At 45.9% G+C, this 14,301-nt stretch overlaps 1 protein-coding gene across 2 annotated transcripts in view; it reads left to right on the top strand.

The window, feature by feature from the left end:
• The window catches only part of LOC144125647 (oxysterol-binding protein-related protein 9-like), a 50,625-nt gene continuing 36,324 nt past the window's right edge, over nt 1–14,301 (top strand). Inside the window, exons 1-9 of one of the 2 annotated variants that reach the window (XM_077659222.1) lie at nt 1–287; nt 439–489; nt 553–631; nt 772–857; nt 1,071–1,175; nt 8,655–8,732; nt 9,320–9,370; nt 9,442–9,520; nt 9,905–9,997. In XM_077659222.1, coding sequence (XP_077515348.1) covers nt 105–287; nt 439–489; nt 553–631; nt 772–857; nt 1,071–1,175; nt 8,655–8,732; nt 9,320–9,370; nt 9,442–9,520; nt 9,905–9,997 — 805 coding nt within the window. In that variant the 5' untranslated portion in view covers nt 1–104. The remainder of the gene's footprint in view (nt 288–438; nt 490–552; nt 632–771; nt 858–1,070; nt 1,176–8,654; nt 8,733–9,319; nt 9,371–9,441; nt 9,521–9,904; nt 9,998–14,301) is intronic. The other variant, XM_077659223.1, reaches the window with a different exon arrangement.

A 14,301-nucleotide genomic window follows, 5' to 3' on the forward strand; every position in this document is an offset into this window, starting at 1 on the left:
AGTGGCAATCCAATTGTAGAGCATAAGGCTCGTGTAGATGTTATTATCTTTTCGCGGGTGATCAGAGAGTCCGTTCATTTTGCGTAGTGAGCATAGTGGGCGTGATGAGCCTCTTGTGCGGTATGTCGGACGAACCGCCTCGCAACCATGGGTGCCATGGTCGGCAGGTGAACATGGCTGCTTCGAGTGTCGAGGGTCCGCTGAGCAAATGGACAAACGTCATGAAAGGCTGGCAGTATCGGTGGTTTGTGCTGGACGACAACGCAGGCCTGTTGTCCTACTACACCGTACGTACCGCTTTTTACTGTCGTCGTGGCTGCATTGAGTGTTGCGCAACTCTGGGCGTAGTTGCATGCTTCAGGGGGCCGTAGCAACGCACCACCGCTTTTGCCCGTTCCTTCCTTTAAACGCTCTAAGACGTCTTGCTCGCGGTTGCAGTCCAAGGAAAACATGGCCCGGGGAGCCAGGCGTGGCTGCGTGCGACTTCAGGTAAAGCGTTGTTTGAGCAGTGTATCATTTTTCGGGCTCCACTGATGTGCGGGGATAACGCAGGGAGCGGTCATAGGAATTGACGATGAGGACGACAGCACTTTCACAATTCGCGTGGACCGCAAGATCTTTCACTTCCAAGGTGAGCGGCGCACTTCGCGCGAAAAATGTGGCACGTGTCATTAATTCTCCGCTCGCGAGTAACCCGAGCTGTCGCGCCTGGAGCGAGCCGGGCTGTCGAGCGCCCGTCGTAAAGAGCGTCGTGTTCCGGATATGTCGCAGCGCGCGACGCAGAGGAGCGGGAGCGATGGGTGCGTGCGCTGGAGGATACGATCCTGAGGCATACGTTACAACGCCAACCAAACACTGTAAGTGCCCGCCAAAGGACTGGTGTAATTGAAACCTTCCATCTCTGCTCAGGCTGATCAAAACATTATCGTAAATTTAATTAAGCACCTTGCGTACTGCGTTGGTAAGCGCCAAGTGCATAATTGCATGGCACTCTCAGCTTCAGCCAGCATAGATTAACTGTTTTCAGAAGTCGGGAGCTTTCTTTTCATGCAGTACTTCTGTCCTTCCAGCGCCTGTGGGATCAAACAGGTATTGTCGCCCCAACGCAGCACAACTTTGACACCAAGCTGACAGAAGCAGACTCCTACCTGCAGCTTCTCATCGAGCAGATCAGGGTAGGTGACAAATATGTATTGCATGACTTCGTGGTTTTTTGCTGGCATCTTAGATTGATGGTTCTTAACAGGTGTCGTCGTTCCTACAGTAGACATGAAGGTCTACTTTCAGGCTAAGTCTATTCCAGGAAGAGTGAGGGCGGCTGATGATAAAATATATCTGTTGCCATAACTGAACTTTGGCTGTGCTTGATGTTAAAGATATCCAGTTAAATGACAGCAAACTGTTCAGGGCTCAGTCCATAGTGTCGCAGTGTAACCAGTGGTTTTTTAATGGGTACAGGCTTTACCCTGGCTTGTTGCTCTGCTAAACAGGTCTTTGATTATGTTTTGTACAGGCCAAACACACGAGCCGTGGCACTCCAAAGCCAAACTGCCCTTTTGCCATTAATGATCAAATAACCGCCACCACTCTGTCGGTACATGAAAATTCAGCCTCTATGAAACAAACACCGAAGAAAATTTTGATAATGTTCATGTGTTGTAAAATAAGCCGCTCAAGACTCCGAGAGACCACCAGACCATATTCCAGGGCTTTTATTTTCATAAGTGCAAAAAAAGGATAAACATGAGTCAACACTGCAGAAACTCATGTGAGCAACCAATATGATGTAATAGCAGAATATTTCATTTTCTTCATGCTGTCTTTGGTGTGCATTTCCATAACCAGCATGACGTAAGCAGCACAGTGAGGTTCTATTGCAGTACCACTAAAACTTGCCCCTCAGATTTCTGCAGTAGCACCGCAGTTAAAGTCATGAATTATGCTGACAGTGGCTTGACTGGATTGGCTTTTGTGTTAAAAAAAGAAAAAAGTTGTTTAAGCACGCATGCAATTCATTCTACTTGGTTTAGGGACCTTGAACTCCTTTCTAGAAGGAAGTGTATACTCCTTATCTGTCCCTATGGTGAGCCACCAGGTCGAGCTTCAGTAGTGATGGTAAACATTTACTTGTATTAATATCATTACCAGCTTGCCTGTTCACAGGGGTTGCTCAAAGGTGCACTAAAGAGGAACCTGAACTCGTCTTTTTACCGCGGGAACTCTATCTACTCGTTCAGGGGGTTCTTAGAAACTTCGAATTATTGTCCTGTCCGGCCGATTGCCCTAATTTAAACAGATTAATCGCCCTGGCTCCCGCCTTTTTTTGAACTCGGCGCACTAGGTAGGCGGAGTCAACCAACGCGTGAAGTGCCTTCCAGCCACTCCAGCGGCGACTTCGCTTTCGCTTTTATTTTGTTTTTGTTTTTAGGTTTTTGTGAATAAACATTTTCAGACAATATAGCCGCAAATTAAGCCCACGGAAATAAAAATACACGTGGACTTTTTGATTTACATATCACTCCGCCTATGGCAGAGTGGCAAGCCGCCGCGGGGCTGGCTGTCGCGTTGGTTGGCTCCTCCTACCTACCACGTTGAGTTTTAAAAAAAGGCGGGAGCCGGGATGTTTCATCTGATTTAATTAGGGCAATCGGCCACACAGGGCGATAATTCGAAGTTTCTAAGAATGCCCGAAATGTGTAGATAGAGTTACCTCTGTAAAAAGATGAGTTAAGATTCTTCTTTACTGCACCTTTAAATGGGACTGCTTTCAGCCGATAATTTTGGCTGGAAGCCCTACATGAAGTTACGTGATAGTTAAAATCAAATGTTTATGACAATCTCCCAAGGTGAAGTAGATTTGTAATAAGGGAGTAATTATTCATTGGCATTCCATACGGCTACAAAGGAAAGCTATACAGCCTTCTCGGAAACTTCGTACTTAAAGAAAAATTCACCCCGGACCAGGACGAATTTTTCTTTAACTACGAAGTTTCTGAGAAAGCTGTATAGCTTTCCTTTGTAGCCGTATGGCTGCGCTCAGGTGGCTGTCAATGAGTAATTACTTCATTTTATGAAGTTATGTGAATATAATTTAGGTCTTCAGTCTCCGTCCAATTTTTTTTCATCCTGCTAATAGAGCTTCAGCCAGAAGCTAACTTTTATGATAAATCAAACTGTTTTTGCAGTTTCGAGGTAATGTAGAGAGCCATTATGGCCACTAAGTATGTCTGAGTTGCAAGATTTCTTCCTGCATTACTATAGGATGTTTAGCTTTCAAGGCATTTTCACCTTACAAAGTTCTCTGAACAGAATGTTTATCACTTGACTGAAAAATGCTCAGTTTTGGGGATTTAGATGTTAAAAGAACAGCTATGATACTTACTGCAGTTGCGAAAAGCATACTAGCGATCGGTTAAACTTTAAAGCTAGCTTCACTGACGCTGGAAATATCGACAGTCAGAAATGATCCTCCTCCTCTTTTCTCCTCAGCTCATACACGCTGCACCACACACACAGAAAAAAAAAATGGGAAACGGGTCCAGACTGCATCTAGCCACGCCCTTTTTTGCCCATGGCACTTGGGCACGGTGACTGGGAAGGCTGTCCTAGATTCCCCACTCTAGTGCAGTGGGAGAGGGCCGTCTAAGGATTTGCAGTGAGGTGTTGGCACAATCAGTTATGAGCAGTAGTTTTTCTTTAATTATTTGTAAATTATGGGGCCCATGCAGAGATCTTAAACTGCACTTAGATATCCACTATGACCACCTCTACAGATATGTTGCATTAGCATATGGCCATCAGATCATTTCAGGGCCCTTTAAGCTGACTTGTCACTGTGGCAGTGCGCCTGTTTATTACATCTGAGATGGCGTTGTAAGGTTCTCTAAATGAGGCGAATCCAGCCACAGAATTTGATTTCAATCTCTGTAGCCACATTAGGTATCACTCACCCTGCACTTCCTTGGCGCCATGTTATGTTATAACAAGTGCTGCAAAGATTGGGCATCGTGCAGTTGAATTTATTAGCTGTGGTAAAAGTCTTCTGAGCCACAGTTGCTATGCTTAATTTCATAGCTGTGCGCCGCTGATGTAATCGTGGCAGGTGTACTTTTCTCTGCCTAAGGCTTTTTTTTTTTTTTTTTCACAGCAGTTTCACTGCTTTGCTTGTAGTCGTGACAGTACCAGGTTCAGTTTATGATTGTAATACGATGCTATTGTGCACCCACTTCAAAATTACCCCTTCCTTTTGTTGTCTTGCTGTTTGCACCACAATCAGACGTGTAGAACACACACATGGACACAACGCTGTGTCTGTGTGTTCGCTTGCCCGGTAAAGGATGTCAAGTCAAAGAACCAACCAGTACAAGTTGTCATAGATGGTTCTCCCTTTGCTGGGATGAGCATTTGTGCAGTACTCAACTTTCTACGCATGTCGACCTAATGAGAAGCATACTTGTGGAAGAAGAAAGGAGTGAGAGTAACTGTTGGTGTTTTTGTTGCTTGTTGGCTGTTGGCTGTTTGGGTGATGTAGTAGGTACAGGCACACTGACAAAGGGATGTTGGCACATTTGTGCACACAGGAGATGCCTTATCTATGTTATCACTCTCTTTCTTCTTTCCACAATGCAATATACCTGCTGTTAAGACTGCCATAGAAAGATAACTGTCAGAAGCCACCCACGAGTGCCGAAGGGAGCGTGATTTTGTCTTCGAGTGCAGAGCAGTGCTTTTTTCTCTGGCATTTGTGGCTCAAAGCTTTGTTTTTGGGATGATTAGTTTGATTATGCTGTAAATGCAGGCTGGCAAGGTAAGCTTCACTATGGTGAAGGCTTTCGCTCATTTTTGCTGGATGTTCTGGATTCATACAAATCTGTTGGATTGGGAATATAGCTATGTCTACCATGTTATCCAATGCTGGATTGCAGTTGTATGCTTGGTTATGGCGTTCTGGCATTGAAGCTCACTACCCAGTTTTCACTCGCTTTATGGGGTGTTGCATCGTCTGTCTTGTAATGCCTGATCTAAAGCGTCAATTAAATTATGTGCACCATGTGAAGCTTTAACGTGCTCATTTGGTTGGATTACTCAAGTCCCTGGCAGCAAAATGCAAAAAAAAATGGAATGCAGCATCTGGTACGAGACTGTATGCCGGATGATGCGCACGCAGTTTTATGCACCAAAGAACACCCGTAAACTGCGTTCCAAAATATTTACGACCTGACCATGCAGCTGCCGCTCACTTTCTCGTTCGTGTTCAGAGAAGAGTGCTGCTCATTTGAGCGTTTACTGTGTGGAGCGAACCATTTTTTTCTTCGTTCTGAGTTCATTTTTGGTGATTCAAAGGAATAAATTAAAATCGAAGTGCAGAGGTCACTGGACCTGAAACATTTTGACCATTTTGCTATAAAAAAAAATGCCCAGTGCAAAATGGCGCAGAAATATAGTGGGCATTGCGTCGTGCCCTAGTTAAATTTTGACCAAGAACTTTGAGCAGCATTTGAGCGCCATTGTGGGTGTTGTGTGAGCATTGGTAAAAAAAAAATGTAAAGAATGGTTGTGTCATCGACCAGAGCAAACGCATCGATGCACTTTGGGTATAGAGGCTAGAAGGTTTGACTAGTGTCGTGAACGCGCCAGCGGAGAGGAAATAATTTGCAATGACGGCTCACAGATGGCACTGCAGCTAGCAGGTGTGTTGTGCGCGCGCTCGGCAGCAATGCCGGGAAACGCATTTCGCTGCGAGCATCTCGCTATAACGGCTGCGATATTCGTCTGGCCAAAGCACAAAATATAATACGAGTATCCATATGTTCTGCGGTGCATGCGGCGTCGGTCAGCAGCGATAATCTCAGCAAACCACATTCGAAGCTACTGCTTCAGGTGGGCATAGACTGTTGAAGCCGCGAGCGCTTATATTTTTGCTTGTTTATGCTTTGGTTAACACATTTTCGCGGGAAAAGGAACAAGGAAAAGGTGCGCAACAAGACACTGACGAAGGGAAATGAACGAGCACAACACGACATGCGTAGAAACAAGAAAGGCTCGTCATCCAAGAAATTGAGCGCGTCTTGTATATAACGAATGAGCGAAATTACGGCCTCACGTGTGGAACGCACCATTCACGGATGGTCATTACAGCCCCGAATACATTAATGTAATCACATAAATAAGGGAACAGAACATATTAACGCAATGTTTATTTACAGGAACATTTCACTGATGCAGTTCCATCGGCATCGCCTCAGTTTGAGCAGTTTTAATTTTGCTTCTCGCGATTGGACGCCTTATCTTTGCTCATTGCCTTAGTAAAAAAATGCAACCTCGTCAAACATAACACTTAATCACATCCCTTGTAAGAGCGCGGGAGTGCTCGTTGCCGCGGACTTCTTGGAGTTCATGCCCTTGTAGAAAATGTAAAAACGACATCATGCTCCCAGCATGCAGCTCGTTTCTGCTGAAAAAGGCAGTGAATGCATTTTCTAGTTTAGTTACTAGCACTTCAATGAGCTTTGGAGCGTACACCAAACCTCCATGGTCAGCCTGCCTCGTCAGTGAGGCATTCTAGATCTCATTTTTATCAGCCTGTAGGGGCAAATTAAATAGCCAAGGCAGATGCACATGCGGGGCATGGGAATCTTTTCAGTGATTTCCTGACAACGTAGCCATGGCATAGAAAATGAGTCGGCTGTTGCTTTTCTTTTCTACGCAGCCTTTATGGTCAAACATGCTGTCCTGCTCTTGCATCACTGCTGAAGCATGTGCCAGGTTTCCCTCGTCCAACAGGTCATCAATTAGGCTTGCTATCTGTGCCGCCTTTTCTTTTCTTGCATCACAGGGCTGCAGAAGAGAAATTACAACCTCAGCTGGTGAATTTCCGTTCTTTGGCGGCTTTGCCAATTATTGTAGAAGGCAAGGTTATTACTATAAGCAAAAACTGCTCTGGAGAGGGGTGGTCATTGCAGCCGAATGATTGTCTTACAATTCCAAATAAATTCTCCAGTTTGTCTTGGCTCAAATTGGCTGTCAGGAAATAATTGTATTTTAGTGATGACGTCACATAATTCACAAGTGACAGTGTGCTTTTCAGCGTCACTAAGTCCGAAGGCAGTCCCTGCACTCAGAAGTCCACCGCCGTGCTGAGCGGCATACCGTTCCCATTCGTTCAAGAAGGTTAGAAATTCTAGAATTCTCGCACTTGCTGCCTCTGGGCGAAGCCCTTTGGAGAGCACCCTTGATGTCATGACAAATATCAAGCGTTCCATGAGCTTCAGAAATCGTTTTGTTGGCTCAGTTGTACGAAAAATTTTGTCTAGCTTATCCTTGTAAAAAAAAAAAAGTCCTTTCATAACCTCATCACTTAACAGCTGGAAGGCAAGGTAGACACGCATTTTGTCAAATGCATTCGGCTGCAAATGGGATAAAGTAAAAGTGGCATGACTTTCAATGTAAGCGCGTCTTTGTCAAGTTCCACGCTTTGATAACGCCGACGTATGCATTACCACCTAGGATCTGGACTCCCATAGAAGTAAATGCATTCCTTATATATTTTACGATGTTAGGAAAATCAGAAATGAAATGAAGGTTCCTTGTTTTGTCCACGGGATGTTGAACCTCGCACTTGATTTCCTGGGCTAATGCTGGAAAGATGGAAATGCGCTTCGATTAACACAATAAACAATATCGTGGTCACAATGCAGACACAGATTAGCGAAGCGGAAGCGCACCAGAAAGACGCGCTTTCACTCGACGAGCGACACGAGGAGCTGCGGCGGCGGCATCGGCTTCTCTGCTCGCCTAACTCGCCTGCCGCGAACAGCGCCACCTACGCTAGCATCGAAACAGGCTTCGGCGCGGCGGCTGGCGAGGGCGCCTGCTCACGACACTAGTCAAAACTTCTAGCCTCTATACTTTGGGTGTCGGCGCGGCGGCTGGCGAGGGCGCCTGCTCACGACACTAGTCAAAACTTCTAGCCTCTATACTTTGGGTGTAGTTTTGGTTTCGGATCGACGCCAGCGCTACTTCCCATCCTTGCGGCGCTGACGCGAGGTCGGTTCCAGATTGTTCATACGCAGGAAATGATCCATTATTGGCAGAGGTGAGGAAACCTATGAGGGGAGCGTGCTGGTTGGAGACCGGTCCTAGCGTGCACAAAATTCGGAATGTAAAGTTTCTGTCGATGGAGTGGCGGATAGACCGTTAGTTGCGCAGCGCGTGCAGCGATATTTGGCTGCGCGCGAACGCGGAGCGAGCCCGCGGAAATGCTGGGGCGTCTGCTCCGCTTTGTAAGACACAGCCACGTGACGGAGTGAACCAATGGGGGGACGCATTTGTTCCTGCGCGGAAATGAAGGATGGTGGGCCGATGGGGCCGGTCCTCAGCTAGCGGGGATGTGTGCTTCACACGCGCTGATGTGCCGCCCGCCTGTGATTCTCGTGGCATCGCCGGGTTCCCGCGCCTGAATCGGCGGTCAAGGCCGCTGCTGTGCCACAAGCGGTCGCCGAGCGCCTGTCCACGATTTCGCGTTCGTGGCACGGCGGCTTCCCCGCACGGCCGCCGATTTGCTGCCAGCTGGAGCCGGACCGCTGCGGTCGGACCCCTGGAGACTGTTTCCGTAGGCCGTGATCGTGGCTTTCTGTTTGTTTCTGCCCCGACAGGACCTGGAGTACAGCATTGAGAAGGTCGCCGACCCGCGCGAGAGGCAACAACTGTCTGGAATCGGCAGCAATGCCAACGTGAGTGCGCAGCCCGCATGCATTTCCGTTCGCAGCCAGAACCTCTCTCGCGTATCGCGTACGTACACTTGCCGGTGCCTGTTTCCGTCGGTACTTTTCTTCACTCACGTGTTAGGTAACGCCGCTAGCCGACAGTAAATTCCGGCTTCACGCCGCGTACGTTCATATCTGCGGTTTGGGTAATCGAAGGTGTAGGTTCTCTGCGTTTTGCTGGCCAAGTCGCTAATTACGTGGCTATTTTCTTCTGAGGTACTCTGTCCCTAACAAAATTAACTTCGAATTTAAGAATGCGCCTCTCTGTGGCGTTTTTTTTTTTAAAGTAGTTTCTTGCTTTAATTTTGTCCTATTTTTCTCGCGCTATGTTGCTAATACTTCTGTGAGTATAACGAGAACTGATTCCGTGCCGAAACTAATTCAGCATTGCGATTTTGTACCACTGTCACGAAATGCAAGTGTGGAGCACTGTTGTCATGGGGTGGGAGCACTTACTTTTCAGATGTATAACAGTGTGGCCTTGGGCTTTCTCAGCTGCCAATTCTCCAGTCAGCCTATGCTCAGGAAAACTAAGTCACTGTTTCTTGCTGCAGGCGCTGTTGGAAACGGTCAAGCACACCATTGTGCTGCTACAGATTGCTAAGGTAAGTAGCAGCCTGACTGTGCTTGAAAACCAGTTTTGTAATGTATATGCATATCCCGTCGCATTTGGCAGAACACAGCTCAGCCTGTGAATGGAGTCTACCCACAGCTTAGGGGAACAGAAGACCGACCTGCTCCATTAAGAACTCGAGGTATGGTTCGGAGATCATTTCCTTCCCGGTTCCTCCTCATTTCCATGAGAGTACCATCCTAAATGGTTTGCAGCTTAGCTTGAATAACTTTCAGTCCAGATAGTATTGTTGGAAAAAAAATTGTAATGCTGCTTAACAAAAAGGAAAATTACTTAACATGTGTGGTATAATATACAAGTGAAGTGGTTTTTCCAGCTTTTTTCTCATTTTCTCACTTGTCGTGACCCATCCTACTTCTGTGGTTTGTAGGACTAGTGAAAAGAAATGTGCGAAAGGAAGAAGTTCTTTGAAATTCGTTAATTTTCAGTGACCTTGCTTAGACTAACCAGCACTAATCTGCTTCACAGAAGAGCTATTGTTTGCAGTCAATTACTGTCCATGCAGATGATGCTGCGTCCACAGCGGGCGTCCAAGCCCTCGAAGCCCCCAGGGCCCTGAGTGCTGCAGGCCGTGAAAGTGGCGGCTCAGACTCCAAAGGTGAGTCCTGTTGGTGTGCAGCTTCCTATTTTGTCTCTGGCAGTATGTCTAAAGATTATGTTGAGTCAGCTGTTTAATATTGTCCTGAACCCCATGATACCGTTTTCTTTCTTTATTGCCGTCAGTAGTGGTAAGAGGGTCGTTCGATAAGTATGGTAAAAAAAAGAACTAAAGATACTCTGGTTTGGGAAAATTGTTTTGTTTTTCAATACAGTCCCACTTCAGTTCCACACACTTCACCCAACGATGCTCCGATTCTTTTTATCCCCTCGAAAAAAAAGAAAGCATGTCTCAAGGCCCTGAAAGTGGTCATTCACAGTGCTGATTACCCCTTCGTCTGATGAAAATATTTTCTCACCCAGTTAATTATTCAAGTTTGGGGTCAGGAAGAGGTCTCATGGGGCCAAATCCAGACTTGACGTATTGGGCAGAGCAGTGTGGTAAAAGATAATTTTTTTTTGTGCTACTCTTGTCCGTTTAGTGCGCGCTTCTTCTTTCAATCGATTGAGAAATGTTGCATAATACAGTCCTCATACTGTATCGCCTTTTTTAAGTAGTCCATAAAAATTATTTCTTGTGAATCCAAAAAGAGTGGCCATCTCCTTTCCTGCCCTCAAAACAGTCTTTATTTTTTCTGGAGCACTTTCACCAGGCCCTGTTTTTCTGCTTTCACTGCTATTTAGACTCTGCCAGAGTGTGTAATGATGTACCCACGTACCCACATCATTTTTCATGGATATTGTGTGGTCTGTCTTACAAGATGCCTATAATCGCAGCTATCCCATGCACTTTATCTAGGTGTCCTTTCACAACTATACCATGAATTTTTTATCCATTTCTGGTGTAGTGACTTCCACTGGATGTAAAGGAAGTGGTTCATCCTGAGTTGAAGTTTGGCCACGTTTAAGTTCATTATTCCAGTATTAAATGGTCTTCACCAATCGTGCAGAGTCTCGGTGAACGTCATTCAACTCAGCTTTAATTTCAGCAGACTTTCTATGTTCAAAACAAATGCTTGATCACCATGCAAAATTCTTTTTTTCATTTTGATGGGAATCGCTGCAGAGCTCCCTTTAAATGGCTGTCAGAAGCTTACTAACGGTCGGTGCCAGCAGAAACCAGGTTTGATGTTATATGAAGACCGCTTCCTGCCCGCCACCTAGAAGAAAAGTCATTTGTGGTGCCATCTCTTTTATTTTTACCATACTTACCAACCAGTCCGCGTATAGTTCTCAGCCACTGCTGAATGGCATCATCATCATCAGCCTGACTACACCCACTGCAGGGCAAAGGCTTCTCCCATGTCTCTCCAATTTACCCTGTCCTGTACCAGATGCGGTCACCGTATGCCCGCAAACTTAATCTCATCCGCCCACCTAACGTTCTCTCGCCCCCTGCTACGCTTGCCTTCTCTTGGAATCCACTCCGTTACCCTTAAGGGACAGCGGTTATCTTGCCTTCGCATTACATGCCCTGCCCAAGCCCATTTCTTCCTCTCCATTTCGACTAGGATGTCATTAACCCGCGTTTGTTCTCTCACCCATTCTGCCCGCTTCCGGTCTCTTAACGTTACACCTATCATTTTTCTTTCCATGGCTCGCTGCGTTGTCCTTAACTTCAGCTGAACCCTTGTCGTTAGCCTCCACGTTTCGGCCCCATAGGTGAGTATTGGTAAGATGCAGCTGTTGTGCACTTTTCTCTTGAGGGATATTGGTAAACTGCCATTGATGATCTGAGAGAGCCTGCCATATGCGCTCCACCCCAGTCTTATCCTTCGTTATTTCCTTCTCATGATCCGGATCAGCCTTCACTACCTGCCATAAGGAGTATTCCTTTGCCACTTCCAGCCCCTCGCTGCCAATTGTGAACGGCTGTTCCCTTGCTAGACTGTTGAACATTACTTTGGTTTTCTGCATGTTGATTTTTAGACCCAGCGTTCTGCTCTGCCTGTCAAACTCATTGATCATGATTTGCAGTTCCCCTCTTTAGTGACTCAGCAAGGCGATGTCATCAGCGAATCACAGATTATTTAGGCATTCTTCATTAACTGTTATTCCCAACTGTTCCCAATTCAGGCCACGGAATACGTCCTGTAAACTGGCGATGAATAGCATTAGCGAGATCGTGTCTTCTTGCCTGACGCCCTTCCTTATTGGAATTTTATTGCTGACCTTATGGAGGACTATGGTAGCTGTGCAGTTGCTATATATATCTTCCAGTATTTTGACATAAGGCTCTTCTACACCCTGATTACGCAATGCCTGTATGACTGCTGAGGTTTCCACTGAGTCGAATGCTTTCTCGTGATCAATGAAGGCTATATACAGGGGTTAGTTGTGTTCTGCGCATTTCTCTATCACCTGATTGATTGTGTGAATATGATCTCTTGTGGAATATTCTTTACGAAAGCCTGTCTGAGCATTTGGTTTAATAAAGTCTAAGGTTGCCCTGACTCTATTAGCGATTACCTTAGTAAATACCTTGTAGGCAACGGACAGTAAGCTGATCGGCCTGTAATTTTTCAAGTCCTTGGCGCCTCCTTTCTTATGAATTTCTTATGAGTAACGTTTGCGTTCTTCCAAGCTTCTGGTACGGTCGAGGTCATAAGGCACTCCATATACAGGGTGGCTAGTTTTTCTAGCACGATCTCCCCCCCATCCTTCAACAGATCTGCTGTTGCCTGATCCTCCCCAGCGGCTTTTCCCCTTTCCATTGCTCCTAAGGCTTTCTTTACTTCCTCTTTCGTTACTGGCGGGATGATGCATTGCTCTGCGCTACTGTCTCTCTCATTAACGCTATGATTACATTTTCTATTGTACAGATTTGTGTAGAACTCTTCAGCTACTTTGACTATCTTATCCATATTGCTAATGACATTGCATTTCTTGTATTTTAACGCATACATCTGGTTTTTACCTATGCCTAGTTTCCTCTTCACCGCTTTAGGCTGCCTCCGTTCTTAAGAACATGCTCGATTCTCTCCATATTAAACTTCCTTATGTCAGCTACCCTGCACTTATTTATTGACATCGATAGCTCTGCTAGTTCTATTCTGTCTGTAGGGTTAAACGCCCTCATGCTTTGACTGTTCTTAATCAGATCTTTCGTCTCCTGAGTTAGCTTGCCGGTATCCTCTCGAACTGTCCTACCGCCTACTTCTACTGCGCACTCCGTAATGATAGCTGTCAGATTATCGTCCATTGTATGAACATCAAGATCATCTTCCTCAGTTAAAGCCGTATATCTGTTCTGCAGCAATATCCTGAATTCCTGTATTTTCCCTCTTACCGCTAACTCGTTAAGGGACTTCCTCTTCGCTAGCTTCTTCCGTTCCCTCTTCAAGTCTAAGCTAATTCTAGACCTTACCATTCTGTGGTCGCTACAACGCACCTTTCCGAGGACGGCCACATCCTGAATGATGCCAGGTTTAGCGCATAGTATGAAGTCGATTTCATTTTTAGTCTCACCATTGGGGCTCTTCCAGGTTCATTTCCTGTTCTTTCGTTTGTGGAAGAAGGTGATCATGATCCGTAAATTATTTCTATCTGCGAACTCTGCTAATAGCTCTCCCTTGCTATTCCTAGAACCTATCCCACAGTCGCCTACCGCCTAGTCGCCGGCCTGCTTCTTGCCCATCTCCGCATTGAAGTCGCCCACCAGTACAGTGTACTGTGATTTTACTTTGTTCATTGCTGATTCCACGTCTTCATAGAAGCTTTATGGCTTTATAGCTGAATGGTTCTCCTTCATTTTGTACATTCTTGTGTAAATGACCTAATATGGAAACAAATTGGAAAATAGTAGAAGATGGAGGCTTGCATAAACGCGCACTTAGATATCCTTTTCTTTCTTTTGTAATCTTATATGGATTCTGAATGAATTGAAAGCTACAGATTAAAAGATGGCGCGGAAGGTTTTTTTTTTTATTTTAGCATAGCAGAGTGATGCATCAATGGATTTACGAGTCCTGGACTGTCTTTTGACAGCCTGAAGCTTCGGTCCTGACAGAACAACAATAGAATCTCAATGATGCGAAGACGGGAGGATACAGATTCCTAAAATTCCTAGTCGGGGACTGCATTGTGTACAGTGTGCAGAATTTTGGGATGTTCCGAACACTCTTTGCTCGTTGCTTCTATTGTGGCTCAGAAGAGTGTGCCTCGAGCACTGAGTGTGATGCATGCATTGCCGACGCCGCAGTCACTAATTTTGTGGTACGCGCTGCGAGCAGTGTGCTGCGGCGCCTTGCCTGCACATCGCCAACTCCGCAATCACCAGTCATTTGTGCTGTGCACAGCGCAAAT

Source organism: Amblyomma americanum, chromosome 3 (genome assembly GCF_052857255.1).
Source record: "Amblyomma americanum isolate KBUSLIRL-KWMA chromosome 3, ASM5285725v1, whole genome shotgun sequence".
In the NCBI taxonomy this organism is placed as follows: domain Eukaryota; kingdom Metazoa; phylum Arthropoda; class Arachnida; order Ixodida; family Ixodidae; genus Amblyomma; species Amblyomma americanum.